Here is a 13,508-nt window from a genome sequence, read left to right on the forward strand (position 1 = left end):
AGTAGAGAAAAAGTAGATACAAAGTCACTGAGGGTTTAGATTAGAGAACAATGAAGAGAAAGTAACAATCAAAGTTAGGCGAGAAAGAAGAAATGAACAACCTCAGTGAGTAACTTAAGTCACTTTTGAGGTTCTAACAACATCTGATGAGGAGCAAAGAGTTTAGTGTTTATGATATGGTGGAAGAAAAAGAGAAATAATCAAAGTCAAAGGAGTGAGGAAAATTACTAGATCACCAAATGAGTAACAGTATCTAGAATTTTGATGACTCTAACTCCCGTAAGCATGAAATTTCAGTAAAGAACAGTTGTGGAATGGAGGAGAAAGAGAGGAGGATTGGGGATAAGAAGGGAGATAGGAATCAACAGTAACAACAACAAAACTATTTGTATTTTAAAATGACAGAGTTAATAATACCTAAGTATCTGTGTGCCAACCAAAAAAATAATTAAAACTAAAACAGAAAAGAACAGTAATGATAAAGTTGTCTTATGGAGAAAAACAAGCATCCTTCTAATAAGACTTCTACAATGTCACTGTATTCTGTCTTGGAGGATATTGGTACCACCAAATTGTGGGAAAGTGAAGGTTTTTAGTGATATAACCATACACTGGTTTAAATATTCATCAAGGACCTTTAGGGGAATGAGGATGTACCCTCCAAAATGCAGTAGCAGCTTGATCAGCCAGCAGCCTCGTGATCATTCCTGGTGAATCTATGGAAATTCTGAGCAGCGCTGTGACCTATGGTCTTCTCAGCTGTTTCACCCCACAGTGGAATATACCTGACCCTTACTTTGAGAGATATGTAGCCTTAACAGCCTTGCTCTAAAATATTTTCATGTCCCTGGCTAAGAAGTCCAGAAGTGGTATGATTAGCAGGTGAGGGATTGCCACAAAGGCAGCATCTTGATCTTGAGCGAGGATTTTTCACATCTGCTACTTTGGCCATTTTTCAGACTTGTTCCTCTGTGTATTCCAGGGAAGTGCTCACTTGCACTGTGTTTGTCTGCTTCTGGCCTGCATACTGGGCTGTGTAATTGAGGGAACTCAAGTGTAGGCAGTTTATGGTTGTATGAATAAGCAAAATACTCAATATGTGACCCAATCATTTTCCAAAATTGCACAGTCCTTGGTTTCACTTGTCGCTTTGGAACAGAATTGGGACCATGAGACTGTCACAGTGAGCGATTTCAATGGGCATAATTAACCCCACTGCATCAAAGCAGATTTTCTAAGTTATGTTACGAATCACAAACGTTTTTAACCCTTTATATGTCAAGGCAGAAAAATGTCACTTTTGAAAGCACATGTTTTCCCAGATAGCAATGTAATTGGTATAAACCTCACTGTGGTATTGATAGAACTAATAGAATTGGGCTTTTGACTGACTTGCATGGCATGATGGTTAGGAAAAAAAAAAAATGACTCCTTTTGTAATCCTGCCATTGTGTTTATCCATGCACAAAATGCTTCATGCTCATCTCTCCCCAGTACGTCCTGAAAAAGCAAAAATGTTATTTGTCAGCTTCCTGTGATATGAAGAGCAGCGGGAATCTTTCAAGTACTTTGCCACCCACAGAAGCAACATCAATGACCCAGTGCAAGGTGATAAAAGCCATGGGGCCATGAAAGCCAGAAAACTTGAGGATGTGCTAAACAAATGATTTGCTTCCAGTGGTGTCTCTCGAAGATCATCACCAACATATGCCATGTCTTGGGAACAACTGTACCACTGCCTTCCTGTCTGACCTCATGGAACTCTCTGTATGCCACCCACATCAGTTAGAAAGTCAGCTTATGAAACCTCCATAGGCAGCCTTCATCTATCCAGCCTTTGAGTTGCTGTTTACTGTAATTAAGTGATAACATTCACTCCCTTTAAAAGTGTTGGTAGAATGACAAAGCTTCCTGTGCAGAGAAAATGCAATTTTGAGGCACACCGCTGGGACTTAAGATAGCCAGGCTCATGGCGGAGGCTCTTACCCTGCCAAGTTACACAGAAGGCCAAAAGCATGTGTAAAATTTGAAGAGTTGAGAACATTAGGGAGTGCTATAGATAACAGCAAATGGAAGAATCTGCAGGTTTTATTTCAGGAAGATTTTAGTCTCCATTTTCACCTCAAACGTTTGATTCCATTTTTCTTCTCTTCTCTGTTATATTACTGATAAATGTACAAATGATGATTCTTGGCTCAAGTGAACCCACTGCTTACAGAAAGTGCACTCAGAGAAGTTCCAGGAAAAAAAAATGCTTCATGTTCTTAGATTAAAAACACTTAGACCCATTCCACAAAGGATTTCAGGCAGAGCAGACACTGAGGATTTTGGCCAGTGAAAACATGATTAGTGACAGGAGCCTTTTCTGATTTTGTAGGGAATGGGTCCTCTTTCTCATCTAACCTCAACTTTCCACATACTTGTAACTGTGCTCCAGTTTTTTTCTAAAGACATCAATTTCTCTTAAGTGAACTTTATAACCTAAGCAGTTTTCCACATGAGAGTGTTTCCTACTTCCCACATCTAGCCTCACTTCTTAGACACAACTATCCCTTCAATAAACTCTATAATTTGTTATTTCCCCCTAAATAAACTTAATAATTCATGATTTATCCTTCTTGGGTCCATACTTATTAATTGTATATTAAAGATAGGAAATAACCCAAAAGTGGGGGTTCATAAATTCTGAGAGATCCCTACTGAATCCCCAAATTCTGCATCATCATGACAACCAAAAGTTGCTGAATGTACTAAGTATTTCAAAACATTCATTAATATAGTTGCTTCAAGGACATGATGATAGATTAAAAAGTAGCCAGTGGCCATGTGAAGATAAATCCTTTCCACTGAGGTATAGCCACAATTAACAACGGCAACAACAAAATTGGAAGTCAGAAATGCCTCACTATTCATAGATGGAAGTAAGAAAAGTAATTAGGAGATCAAATCTAGTTTGGGGTTTTAAAATTTCAACCTGATACCCACCAGCTGTTTCACATGCACATATATGTATTCTGTGGTCACAAGGTGGCACTGGAATTTTAGCAATGTTGACAACAGCTGTTTTGTCTGGGCCTATGACCTCAGTAGGCACGAAGTGGCAGTAAAAATAATTAACTGGCCATGTTGCCAATTTTTGGATTTCTATTTTTTTTATAATATGAAGCTGTCAACTTATTCTTTTTGGAAGAATGAAATTACTGGCCCATTGACTCAAATAAATCGTTACAGTCATTTTCTGTGAGGATATTGTCATTAAAGTACATGGCCTTTAGACAGAAGAGGCTGAGGCTCATGACTGAAAGAAAAACTACAAAAAAAAAAGCTTGGCTTAAAGAAAGCAATGTTAGGAATATGAACTGGGTTCCTATTTCATCATAAGCCTCAAAATGCATGATAATATACATAATATTTTAATAAGAAATAAACTGTTTCAGGTAGGAAAATGTCTCTTAGGATACTAACTTATTTTTGAGGTAGGTCTTGTCTTAATTTCTGAAACAGCCGCCTGATGCATAGTGATGAAATTGGAGATGGGAAATATACAAGTTTAGTGGTGAATATCAGGATACAAGTACATCAGTTTTATGGTTCCATGATGCTTTGAGCATATTCAATTTCACTGCTATGACTGTTCATCAGGCTTAACCTACAGCCTATCAAAAAGAAGGCATCAGGGTCAGCAATAGGGAAAATGGACTGATTTGTACATAATAGAATTTTTTATCTTCAATAAAAACTATTCTATCCAGTAGATCCATTCAAGACTGAAATAACATGGGCTAAAATCAATGTTTTGTGTACTGTTTTTGTCAGCAAACAAGTCTACTGTATGCCTACTCAAAGATTAAAAAAATGATAGGGTAACCTTGAGGTTTCATTCAAAGTGATTATTTGAATTAGAGGATATGGAAAATTCATTACATTAATAAAAACAAAATCAAAAAAACAACAACAACTGCAGTCAAAACACATGCTAAGGAAGATTTGATCAGCTAATTACTTTCCTTGCTGCTTATACCAACAGCCCAACTCCTACTCTTTATTTTTTGAGGCCTTCCCAACAGACTGGCCTTTTTTTCATAAGAGAGAGTGAGAGTAAGAGAGTAGGTGAGAGAATAAACAAGCAAGAGAGAGAATTGGCATGTCAGGGCCCCCAGCCACTATAATCGAACTCCAGGTGCATATGTCACGTTGTTCACAGGTGCGTCCTTGTGCATGTGTCTCCTTGTGCATCTTGCTTACGTGGGAACTGGGGAGTCAAACTTCAGGCAACCACTAAGCCATTCCTCCAGCCCCAACTCCTGTTCTTATAAGGCCTTATGTGATAAAGTCACTCATATTGTAAACCTTTTTTGGCACTACTCTTCCATACTAAATATATGCAATTTTCCCCCCTCTTGAGTTACTCATACATCCAACTCTTCCTGAAAAAGTTCTTGTTCTGGCTTTATGGCCAGTTTCTTCTAGAGTTGCGTCATATGGTCAAAAATACCTTCCTGGGCTTCCTAGGGAAGTGACTTCCTTCTGTACTTAACACGTTACTTGGTTTATTACATTATAGGATGTCACTTTAAACTAAAATAGGTTTGTCTCTTTATTTGCTTATCATCCATTTTATGCTCTTCCTCCTTGTAATAGAGTATGGATTATTAAAGGTAGAACTCTTCTCTGTGTTTTGTTATTTTGTGTCCTTATTTTTGTAGCCCACTGTATAGTCACTGTTTCTAACAATAAGTCAGTAAGTATTTTTAATTGCAGTATTCCCTTCTTATCTATGGAAGATGCCTCCCAGGAACCTCACTGGATGCCTGGAAACCACAAATAGTAACAAACTCATAACTTACTAGTTATTTCATCTTATCTAATTATTTATCATACATATCAACTTTTGAAATTTGGTACACAAAGATAAAACTAGTGATTTCCCCCCTTATATGAATACACAGATACAAGATTTATTCTTACTAAAGTTTTAAGGAAATCTCAGTCTACAATTTTTCCCCTTAAGTTGAGAACTTTTCACTTTTCACTTAAGGGAAGCACATTACATTTTGTCTTATGCATATCTTAATTATTAGCACCTGCTGAAACCATTATGCAGTAAAAGAAGGGCTATTTGAACACCAACATTATGACACTGTGACAGTGACTTGGATGACCTGGGTGAGTAACTAGCAGGTGCATAGATATCATGTACAGGTTGAATACACTGGGCAAGAAGGTGAATTACAACTTGAGAGGGGCAGTATGAGAATGAGATGGAATGAGGAGTCATCATGCTTGTTCAGAAAGGGGTGTGATTTCAAACTTAGAACTGTTTGTTTCTGGAATTTTATCTGTGAATATTTTTTTGGGGGGGGCAATGGCTTACCACAGTTAACTAAAATCAAAGAGGGATACAACATATGGAGCAGGGTACTATTGTAAATGAATTCAGTACTACACACGAAATTTAGTCTCTTTATTTTTAATTTTTTAACTTTATTTTTTTGAGAGAGTGAGAAAGAGGCAGAGAGAAAGACACACACAGGGAGAGAGAGAGAGAGAGAGAGAGACAGACAGAGACACAGAGAGAGAGACAGAGAAAGAGAAACAGAGAATGGGCACACCAGGGCCTCCAGCCACTGCAAACGAACTCCAGACACATGCGCCACCTTGTGCATCTGGCTAATGTGGGTCCTGGGGAATAGAACGGAGGTCCTTTGGCTTTGCAGGAAAATGCCTTAACCTCTAAGCCATCTCTCCAGCCCTACTCTCTTGAATATGTAAACTGTTACTTAATCACATCCTTCAGGACTATGTAAAGTTGCATGCTTTGGCAATAAAATAAGTTATTTCACAATGAACCTAAAATTAAAGTAGAAATACCTAAGCAGTTCATATTTAATATCAGATTGCTGTTTTAGAATAAAAGCATCACAGAACTGTGAACATGCAGATATAGATGCTTCTCTGTCTAGAAAATTTCCTATAGAAACAGTAGAGGGAGCTGCTGCCCCATGCCAAACCTTTCTTGAATTTCTGTTTCCCACCCAAATTGCTATGCACTGAAATGTGACACATTTGAGCCCACTGCTGAATTCTCAGACTGCAATAATGAAGCAGTATACAAAAACAATACCAGCACGAGAAGAAAGACAGACCAAAACCATGCCTGTGATAGGAAGAAATAATAACACATCTTACAGTTAATGTGTTTTTTAATAAACGCTCCTCACAGTGATGATGAATGAGAAGAAACGTTAATGTAAAAGAGGTGCTCTAATACATACTTCCACTAATGGCTCCTTACTTAAATTCTTTGCCTTCCCTTCCTGCGACACCTCATTTCCAGCTGTTTCCCCTCCCTTATAGGGAAACTAAAAAGCAGAACACTTGGAAATAAACTAAAGCATTCCAAGCCTTGAGGCTTTCTAAGTCTTATTATCATAATACATGGCCACCATTTTCCATGGTACATGTTGCCAAGATAAATGGAAGGCTCTTTTTTTTTTTAAAGAATTTTTTATTAGAGTATGAGGAATCGTTGTTGAGACTTAGAGAAACCACAAGTAATACAGTGTAGTAGCGCTGATCACAGATAAACAAACCCTGAATCAAGACAGATGCTGTGTTAGGCTGAGAGAGAAAAAGTTTCCTTGTGTCCCTTGGCCCCAGGTTTCATTTCTTATTTGAAAACAGCTTTAATATCTCTTCAAGACTAGATATCCATATCTAGAATAAGATTTTATACATACTATGATCATTTAAATCATTCGTTAATGGACAAATATTTATTAACTGGGGTTTAGAGAATTTGGAAAGAGAAAATAATGTGTCCATTCCAGTGCAGATTTGGGACAATCTCTCCTTCCTATAAAGTAACGGCACTCAGAATAATACTAACGAATGTTTTTACATATTAAAGAAATTTCCTCCACATGCATGGCATTTGTTCCTTCCAACAACTGTGAGGCATAGACAGAATAGGTGCTATCATTTAAAATTTACAGAGAAAGAAATGCCAGGTGAACTGAAAAGGAGAATTAAGTATTGTCATGCTCTGCTATTTCTTTATCCTGAGAGGAAAGAGGATGGCCATAGAAAAAGAGCTTAGGTAAGGTTGATGCAAATCTAATCACAAACTAGAAGTTTCTTTCTCCTTCAAGTAGTCAATAAAGATAGATTTGGAGACCAGATCCGGGGTCTAAATTTTTGTTCCCCCTCATTTGTGTGTGTTTCTGGGGGGAAGTTAATTGATATTTCTAACTTCCACTTATCCCATCATAAAATGAGAATAATTTCTTGAGATAGTTGTGAAGATTCCATAGACACCATGAATGTCATATCTAACACAAAGCTAGTGCTCTGATACAAGCCCCTGGTTTTAGTCTATACCTCTTTCTTTGGGATCAGTTTACTTGCTGAGAGAGTTTTGTGTTCTTATAAGGTGGCTCTCTGAAAAACTGTTCTCAATGATAATTCTAATGCATTTGGAAATATTTAACTTATCTCTCCTTAATGGCTTCTTTCTGTTGTAGAATGTGTCCTCCAAATTTTAGGTATTGGAAACTTAATCACCAAATTCATATGTTAATGAAATTTTGATATGTGGCTTTTGAGAGGTAATTAGGATTTGATAAAATCATGAGAGTAGAGTCTCCATGATGTAATTAATGGCATCTTTGTTTTGTTTTTTCAAGAGGGTCTCACTCTAGCTCAGGCTGACCTGGAATTCACTACGTAGTCTCAGGGTGGCCTTGAACTCACAGTGATCCTCCTACCTCTGCCTCCCAAGTGCCGGGATTAAAGGCATGTTCCACCATGCCCGACATAATTAATGGCTTTTTAAGAGGGAGAAGAGAGACTTGAGCTAGCAAGCTTGGTCACCATCTTACCATGTGATGCCTGCGCCATTCTGTGATGTATCAAGAAGGCCCTTAGCAGATGGTGGCACCATGGTCTTAGACTTTTTGGTGTCCAGGTCTGTGACATGACAAATAAACTTCTATTGCACAAATTATTTAGTCAGTGGCATTCAGTTACAGTGACAAATCAGAATAAGATTCCCTTTCATAAAGACTATTTATCCACTTAGGAAAAGATGGCAGAAGACATCTCTTCAAATTTGGAAGCTTTTTCCTAGGTATAGAAAGATTAGTTCTGCTTTGTGACAGTAAAATTGAACAAATACTTCATAAAATATATGTTTATCATAAAGAGATGGAGTCAGACCTGCTAAACAGTTTAGTGGCTCATCAATTGCAAGCATTCTGATGAACAATAATTTTGTTAGTTGCAGATTACATGCATATGAATGCCAAATAAGTCTTCCCTGGAAACACAGTACACTTAAAGGTAAATTTGTTGTTGAATATAGGCAGGTAATTTAGAATAATATGCATGGCTTTCACAAATCATGGATTCACAAAGACAATGTTAGTTTAATACATTTACTTTTAGATTTAGATTTTTTTTTCCTTAGGAAAGTTAATATTTCACAGGGATAGTCACTTTACACACACACACACACACACACACACACACACACACACACACACATCTTACTAGCTAAGTGTAAAGATATAGCATATTATTCTTGTAAGCAACTTGTTTCTTGGTACAAAAAATCTTATAGGTGGAAAAACACAAATTTGTCTTCAGAACAAAGAATCACAGGTAAAAGGATTGATTAAAGTTGTTTAAGTATTTTACTTGCTTCGAGCTCTGGGAATTTTCCTTTCAACTCTTTTTCTTTAATCTTGGCATGCCCCTAAACAACAACACTCCTTTGCTTTGGAGAATACCTCAAAACCCCCCAAAGGAAAGACATCTTAGGACATCTACTAAATTAGGCTGCTATCAAAGGGCCTGCACCTCCAATAGTCTACTTCTTATTTCTTCTTTTCAATCACACTGCCTAGTTGCCCCCTCTCTTAATGTTTCTGAAAAACATGCTCAAACATGTTAAAATTATGTAAGCTATTCAGTCATTTCTGTGATATATTATTTAATTGTTATTTGATAAAATTAAGAATTTTCATTTCAATTTTACCATAAATTCTTACATACTGCTATAGGAATCTCATCTGTTGGCCACTAGGGTGAGTCATACACCATCACTAATTCCAAGTAGAAGAATGCTAGCTAAACTTTCCTCTTGTTCTCTGACTTGCCTGTCTTCCTGCCTCTGAAAGAGAGCTCTTATCACACAGAGTGCAATGTTGGAAAAGATGATTAAGAACCTTTCTGATCCCAAAATGTCCACAAATAGACTGGGATTTCTCTTCATCTTTCTATGTGGTAATTCATTACAAAAAGCTCTATCTATGGGACTTCCAAACAGAGAAAGCAAATGCCCTGTAGACATTTAGGAGGAGGAAATGCTATGGTAGCTGCAAGGAATCTTGCTCACTCTCAGCCCCTTGTCTTCACCGTGCTGTTAGGTGACCCATTCATGAAATCTAGCCATGGACTCTACAGTTTAGAGCTCTTCATATCATTTTCATAGCTTTACATGAGGTTTTCCAGGACCCCGTCTGGGCTTGACTTTGACAGGGCTGGCCTAGGCCTGTGTCTCAACTGTGGGTCTGGCCACACCATCATACTCACCCAACGGAAGTTCTGCATTCTGAATTTTCATTCATGTTTTCTTCCTCTGCTAGAGGTACACTGCTGGCTCCCTCTCCAATTCTGTTTGGTTTATTTGACAATCCACAAACTTTACACTTCACTTTTAAATTCCTATAGGAAGCCAACCCTACTTTTCTTATTAAATTCTCTTCCTTTATTCCTTCACATTTCTGTGACCTGAACTTGATTCTGCTAGAAGACAATGATGATGTCTTACTCTATTTTAAAAGCCCAGCTCCTATTTGGTAAACAGATCCTAAATAACTGCTTGTGAAACCATTGTACAATGTGAATTAGGGGCAAGGAGAATGTTTTTTTTTTAAATTTTTTATTTATTTATTAGAGAGAGAGAGAGAGAGAGAGAAAGAATGGGCACACCAGGGCCTTCAACCACTGTAAATGAACTCCAGAGACATTTGATACTTTATACACCTGGTTACCTGGGTCCTGGAAATTTGAACCTGGTTCTTTTGTCTTTGTAGGCAAATGCCTTAAATTCTAAGCCATCTTTCCAGCCCAGGAGATTTTTTTGTGCTCATTTTTCTTAAAATGTCAGATATTACGAAAGGATTCAGTTTGAAGAACACTTCTAGTGATTTAGAAAATAGTTCTCTTTCTAAAAGCACATTATCTTTAGAAAAATTAAATGTTCAATTGACAGACAACATAGAGAGACAATTATTCCTCCCTCCCTTTTAATACTGTCTTCAACCATGCTCAGTGAGTGGGATTAAGTGCTTGTTATCAATTTGTGCTATGATGGGGACATTCACTCACTAAGGATGATAAACCTGATGAAAACTGTACTCCATGATGAAGTTCTGGTGACATTTGTAATCAATTAGGGAAATCAGAAAAAGCAAAGTTTCCAGAAACTATTATTTATTCTCAAGCAGAAATGAGCCAGTGGTTTAGCCCAATGTTTTCTTTTTAAACAAATGTGGACCGATGTATAAAATGCCTTTATTTTCTGTATAGATTTTTCCTTATTTCTTCCATTTAACAAATTAGCTATTTTATTACATTTAAAGTTCATAAACCATTTTTATTTCAAATACTATGCGCTGAAGATTTAATGAGCTATCTGAATCAGATGCACCGCTGAGATTAGATTCAAATACTTGAAGTAAAATAAGCACATACCAACCCCCAAACACTGTAGCAATAAACGAAAACCCATGGAACAGTGTATTATAGATCCTTTCATGCAGTCACATATTTCCTAATCTTCCAAATTCTTCAGTAAACTCATGTGATCAATAATTGAGAAACCATGCCAGAGTTCAGCATAATCTTCTCGTCCTACACATTTAGCAAGTCTGTTTGTTGTAAAGGCCTCCATCATTCAAATTCCTCCTTTGAGATGGCTGTCTTAAAAGCAGAATCAAACATTCAAAAAATGACATGAAAGTCTAGGCTTGCCTATTAGCATGCACCAGCTTTCTTCTTCAAAACACAGAACAATTATTGGAAATTTTACAATAGATTCTCTGCTTTGCAAAAAGAACAAGCTGAATAATAATTGGCAAGTCTGATTCATGCTCTACTCAACTCATTTTTATGATCAATATCAACCAAAACCATTGCATTGCTAATAGGTCAATCCATTTGGACATATATGATGAAATACAATCAATGACCCATTTGACAATATCCTAATAGATTCCTAAGGTGCTAGGTATGAGGCTCTCTAGTTGTGGTGTAAAGTTCTGGTCTTTAAAACTCCTCTAGCCCTGTTCTTCATTTTACAAAATACATTTGTTTGTTTGCTCATTCATTAAGTAATCAATAATCATACAATATCAGCCAAGAACGATGTGAGGTTATAGCGACAAAAGAGAGTTTTAAAACATTTCACCAGTCAATTCGGTAAGGAAATAAGTTGAAAGCAAAGGGCTATATCTAAAGAAAGTGTAAGATTACAGGCTTACAGAGGGTAGTGCCTCAGATGTTGAACAAAGGCTATGGAGGAGACTTGATGCTTTCAATCGGTCCTAAGGACAAGAGAAGCATTTGGAAGGCCTGACATTATGTGATAGTGAGATTGTACCACAGATTACCAGAGAAGAAAAGATAAGCAGAAATAGGCAAAGGCAAAATGCTCAAAGATACATAGATGATGCGGAATGACACATAGAAGATGTGAAATCCATGGGTGTTGACAGAAAGGGAAAATATTAAGAAGTTTTAAACCAACAGTTTTAACTCACCCAAACCAGCGGGAGGAGAAGTTTTGAATTACAAGGTCAAAGTAATGACTTAGAGCTATCTTTTCTCAGCTGGAGAAGGTTGAGGCCATGAGATCAGCTTCAAATGGCTATACACTCATGTAGGTATGGGCTGATAAAGATCCAAATTAAGACCATGGTAGTCAGAAAGGGAGAGGAGGAGATGGAATCAGCAGCTACTGGCATATAGAATCGACATGATTTGGAGACTGCTTACACATGCAAGATGAAAGAGATAAAAAAGATCTTGGGTTCAGTATTGAACATGCTACTTTTGTAATATCCAGTAGCCCTCCACATGGAGATGCTGAGGAGATAACAGGATTGTGAGCCAGGAACTCAGAAGAACTGCCTGGATTAAAATAAATTATTAGGGTTCACTAATCCAGTCAAAATAATAATGTGTTCAGAGGCAAAGCTGTTGCTGGAGGAGAAAAAGGGTGTCCCTAGAGTTAGGAAAGAAAGATCATTGCAACTAAACTAAGAGAACAGAGTTTCAAAAAGAGAGAAAAAGAGAGAGAGAGAGAGAGAGAGAGAGAGAGAGAGAGATACAAACAGTACAAATTCTTCTAAAGCCACGAGGTAACATAGAACCTGAAAGTGCTGGGGATTCTGGGAACTCAGACTTTACTGATTCCCACAGACACGGCTTTGTCACTGGAGAAACTTGTATGTAAATCAGGCTGGTGGCTAAAGACTTATAAGAACCAGAAGAAATAGGATTATTTTCCAAGTAACTTGGGGTTAAAGAAGGAGCTGAGCCAGCCATTATGAAGATCTTTATAGCTCTTCTAACAAGCACATTCTATAAAAACCTACTACCCACACAGTTTTGTATCAAGTATACCTATGCTTCCCTGGTTATTTATCCTTCTTCTAGGCTGCATGTTAACAAACTGAGGAAAATACTGCTCACAGTGAGATTTGTCTATCTGGACGCATGACCTGGAGTTGCTCAGGCAGGCATTGAACTTGTTCCTGTCCATGTAATAAAGTGGGTAAAGTATGTGGATGTGCACCAGACTTCCTATCACTTTGTGCTGGAGACGGAGGTGTAAGGAGTGTAGACTGCTAATCAAAGATCAGAGCTCATCATTCCAAATACTACACTGAAGAAAGTTATAATCTATGGACAGAGGAGAATCACCCTTAGGTAACTCATGGAAACAGAAAGGTGCTATCCAAAGGAACAGTGATTATCATTTACTTACAGGGGGTCCTGGAGGTCCTGGTTTTCCTGGAGGTCCGGTTTTCCCTCGTCTTCCCTTGAAGCCAAAAGAAAACAGACAATAAGTTCTGTGAATTAATTTTCTGTTAATAAAATAGCATTGAATAGTAATATAAAAAACAGTAAAAATAATGAAAGTTAAAGAACAATTAATTCCAATCCCCATCACTCTCAAATGCCAATGATTCTAAAAGCTGTGAGCAAATTCTTAATGACCACAATGAGAGCTACCATGCTTGTAATGAACAGATCTTAATGTTGGTTGGCAGTTTTTTACACGGAGCCTATTTAATACTCTCATCCAATCAAGTATAGTATCTGAAAGAGAACTTCAGATTACCATTTTATCTGATTATTCTGTCATTTGTGAAATAATATGTGTATTTTGGATGAAACAATAAAGCTGTTTCTCAAAGAGGAGTTTGAATTCTAACTTT

The 13,508-nt window shown here is 37.3% G+C and overlaps 1 protein-coding gene across 1 annotated transcript in view; it reads right to left on the minus strand.

The window, feature by feature from the left end:
* Col19a1 (collagen type XIX alpha 1 chain) overlaps nt 1-13,508 on the minus strand; it is a 332,428-nt gene that overhangs the window by 99,318 nt on the left and 219,602 nt on the right. Inside the window, exon 16 of the mRNA XM_045156777.1 lies at nt 13,055-13,108. Coding sequence (XP_045012712.1) covers nt 13,055-13,108 — 54 coding nt within the window. The remainder of the gene's footprint in view (nt 1-13,054; nt 13,109-13,508) is intronic.

The sequence above is a fragment of the Jaculus jaculus genome, chromosome 8, assembly GCF_020740685.1.
Source record: "Jaculus jaculus isolate mJacJac1 chromosome 8, mJacJac1.mat.Y.cur, whole genome shotgun sequence".
Classification (NCBI taxonomy): domain Eukaryota; kingdom Metazoa; phylum Chordata; class Mammalia; order Rodentia; family Dipodidae; genus Jaculus; species Jaculus jaculus.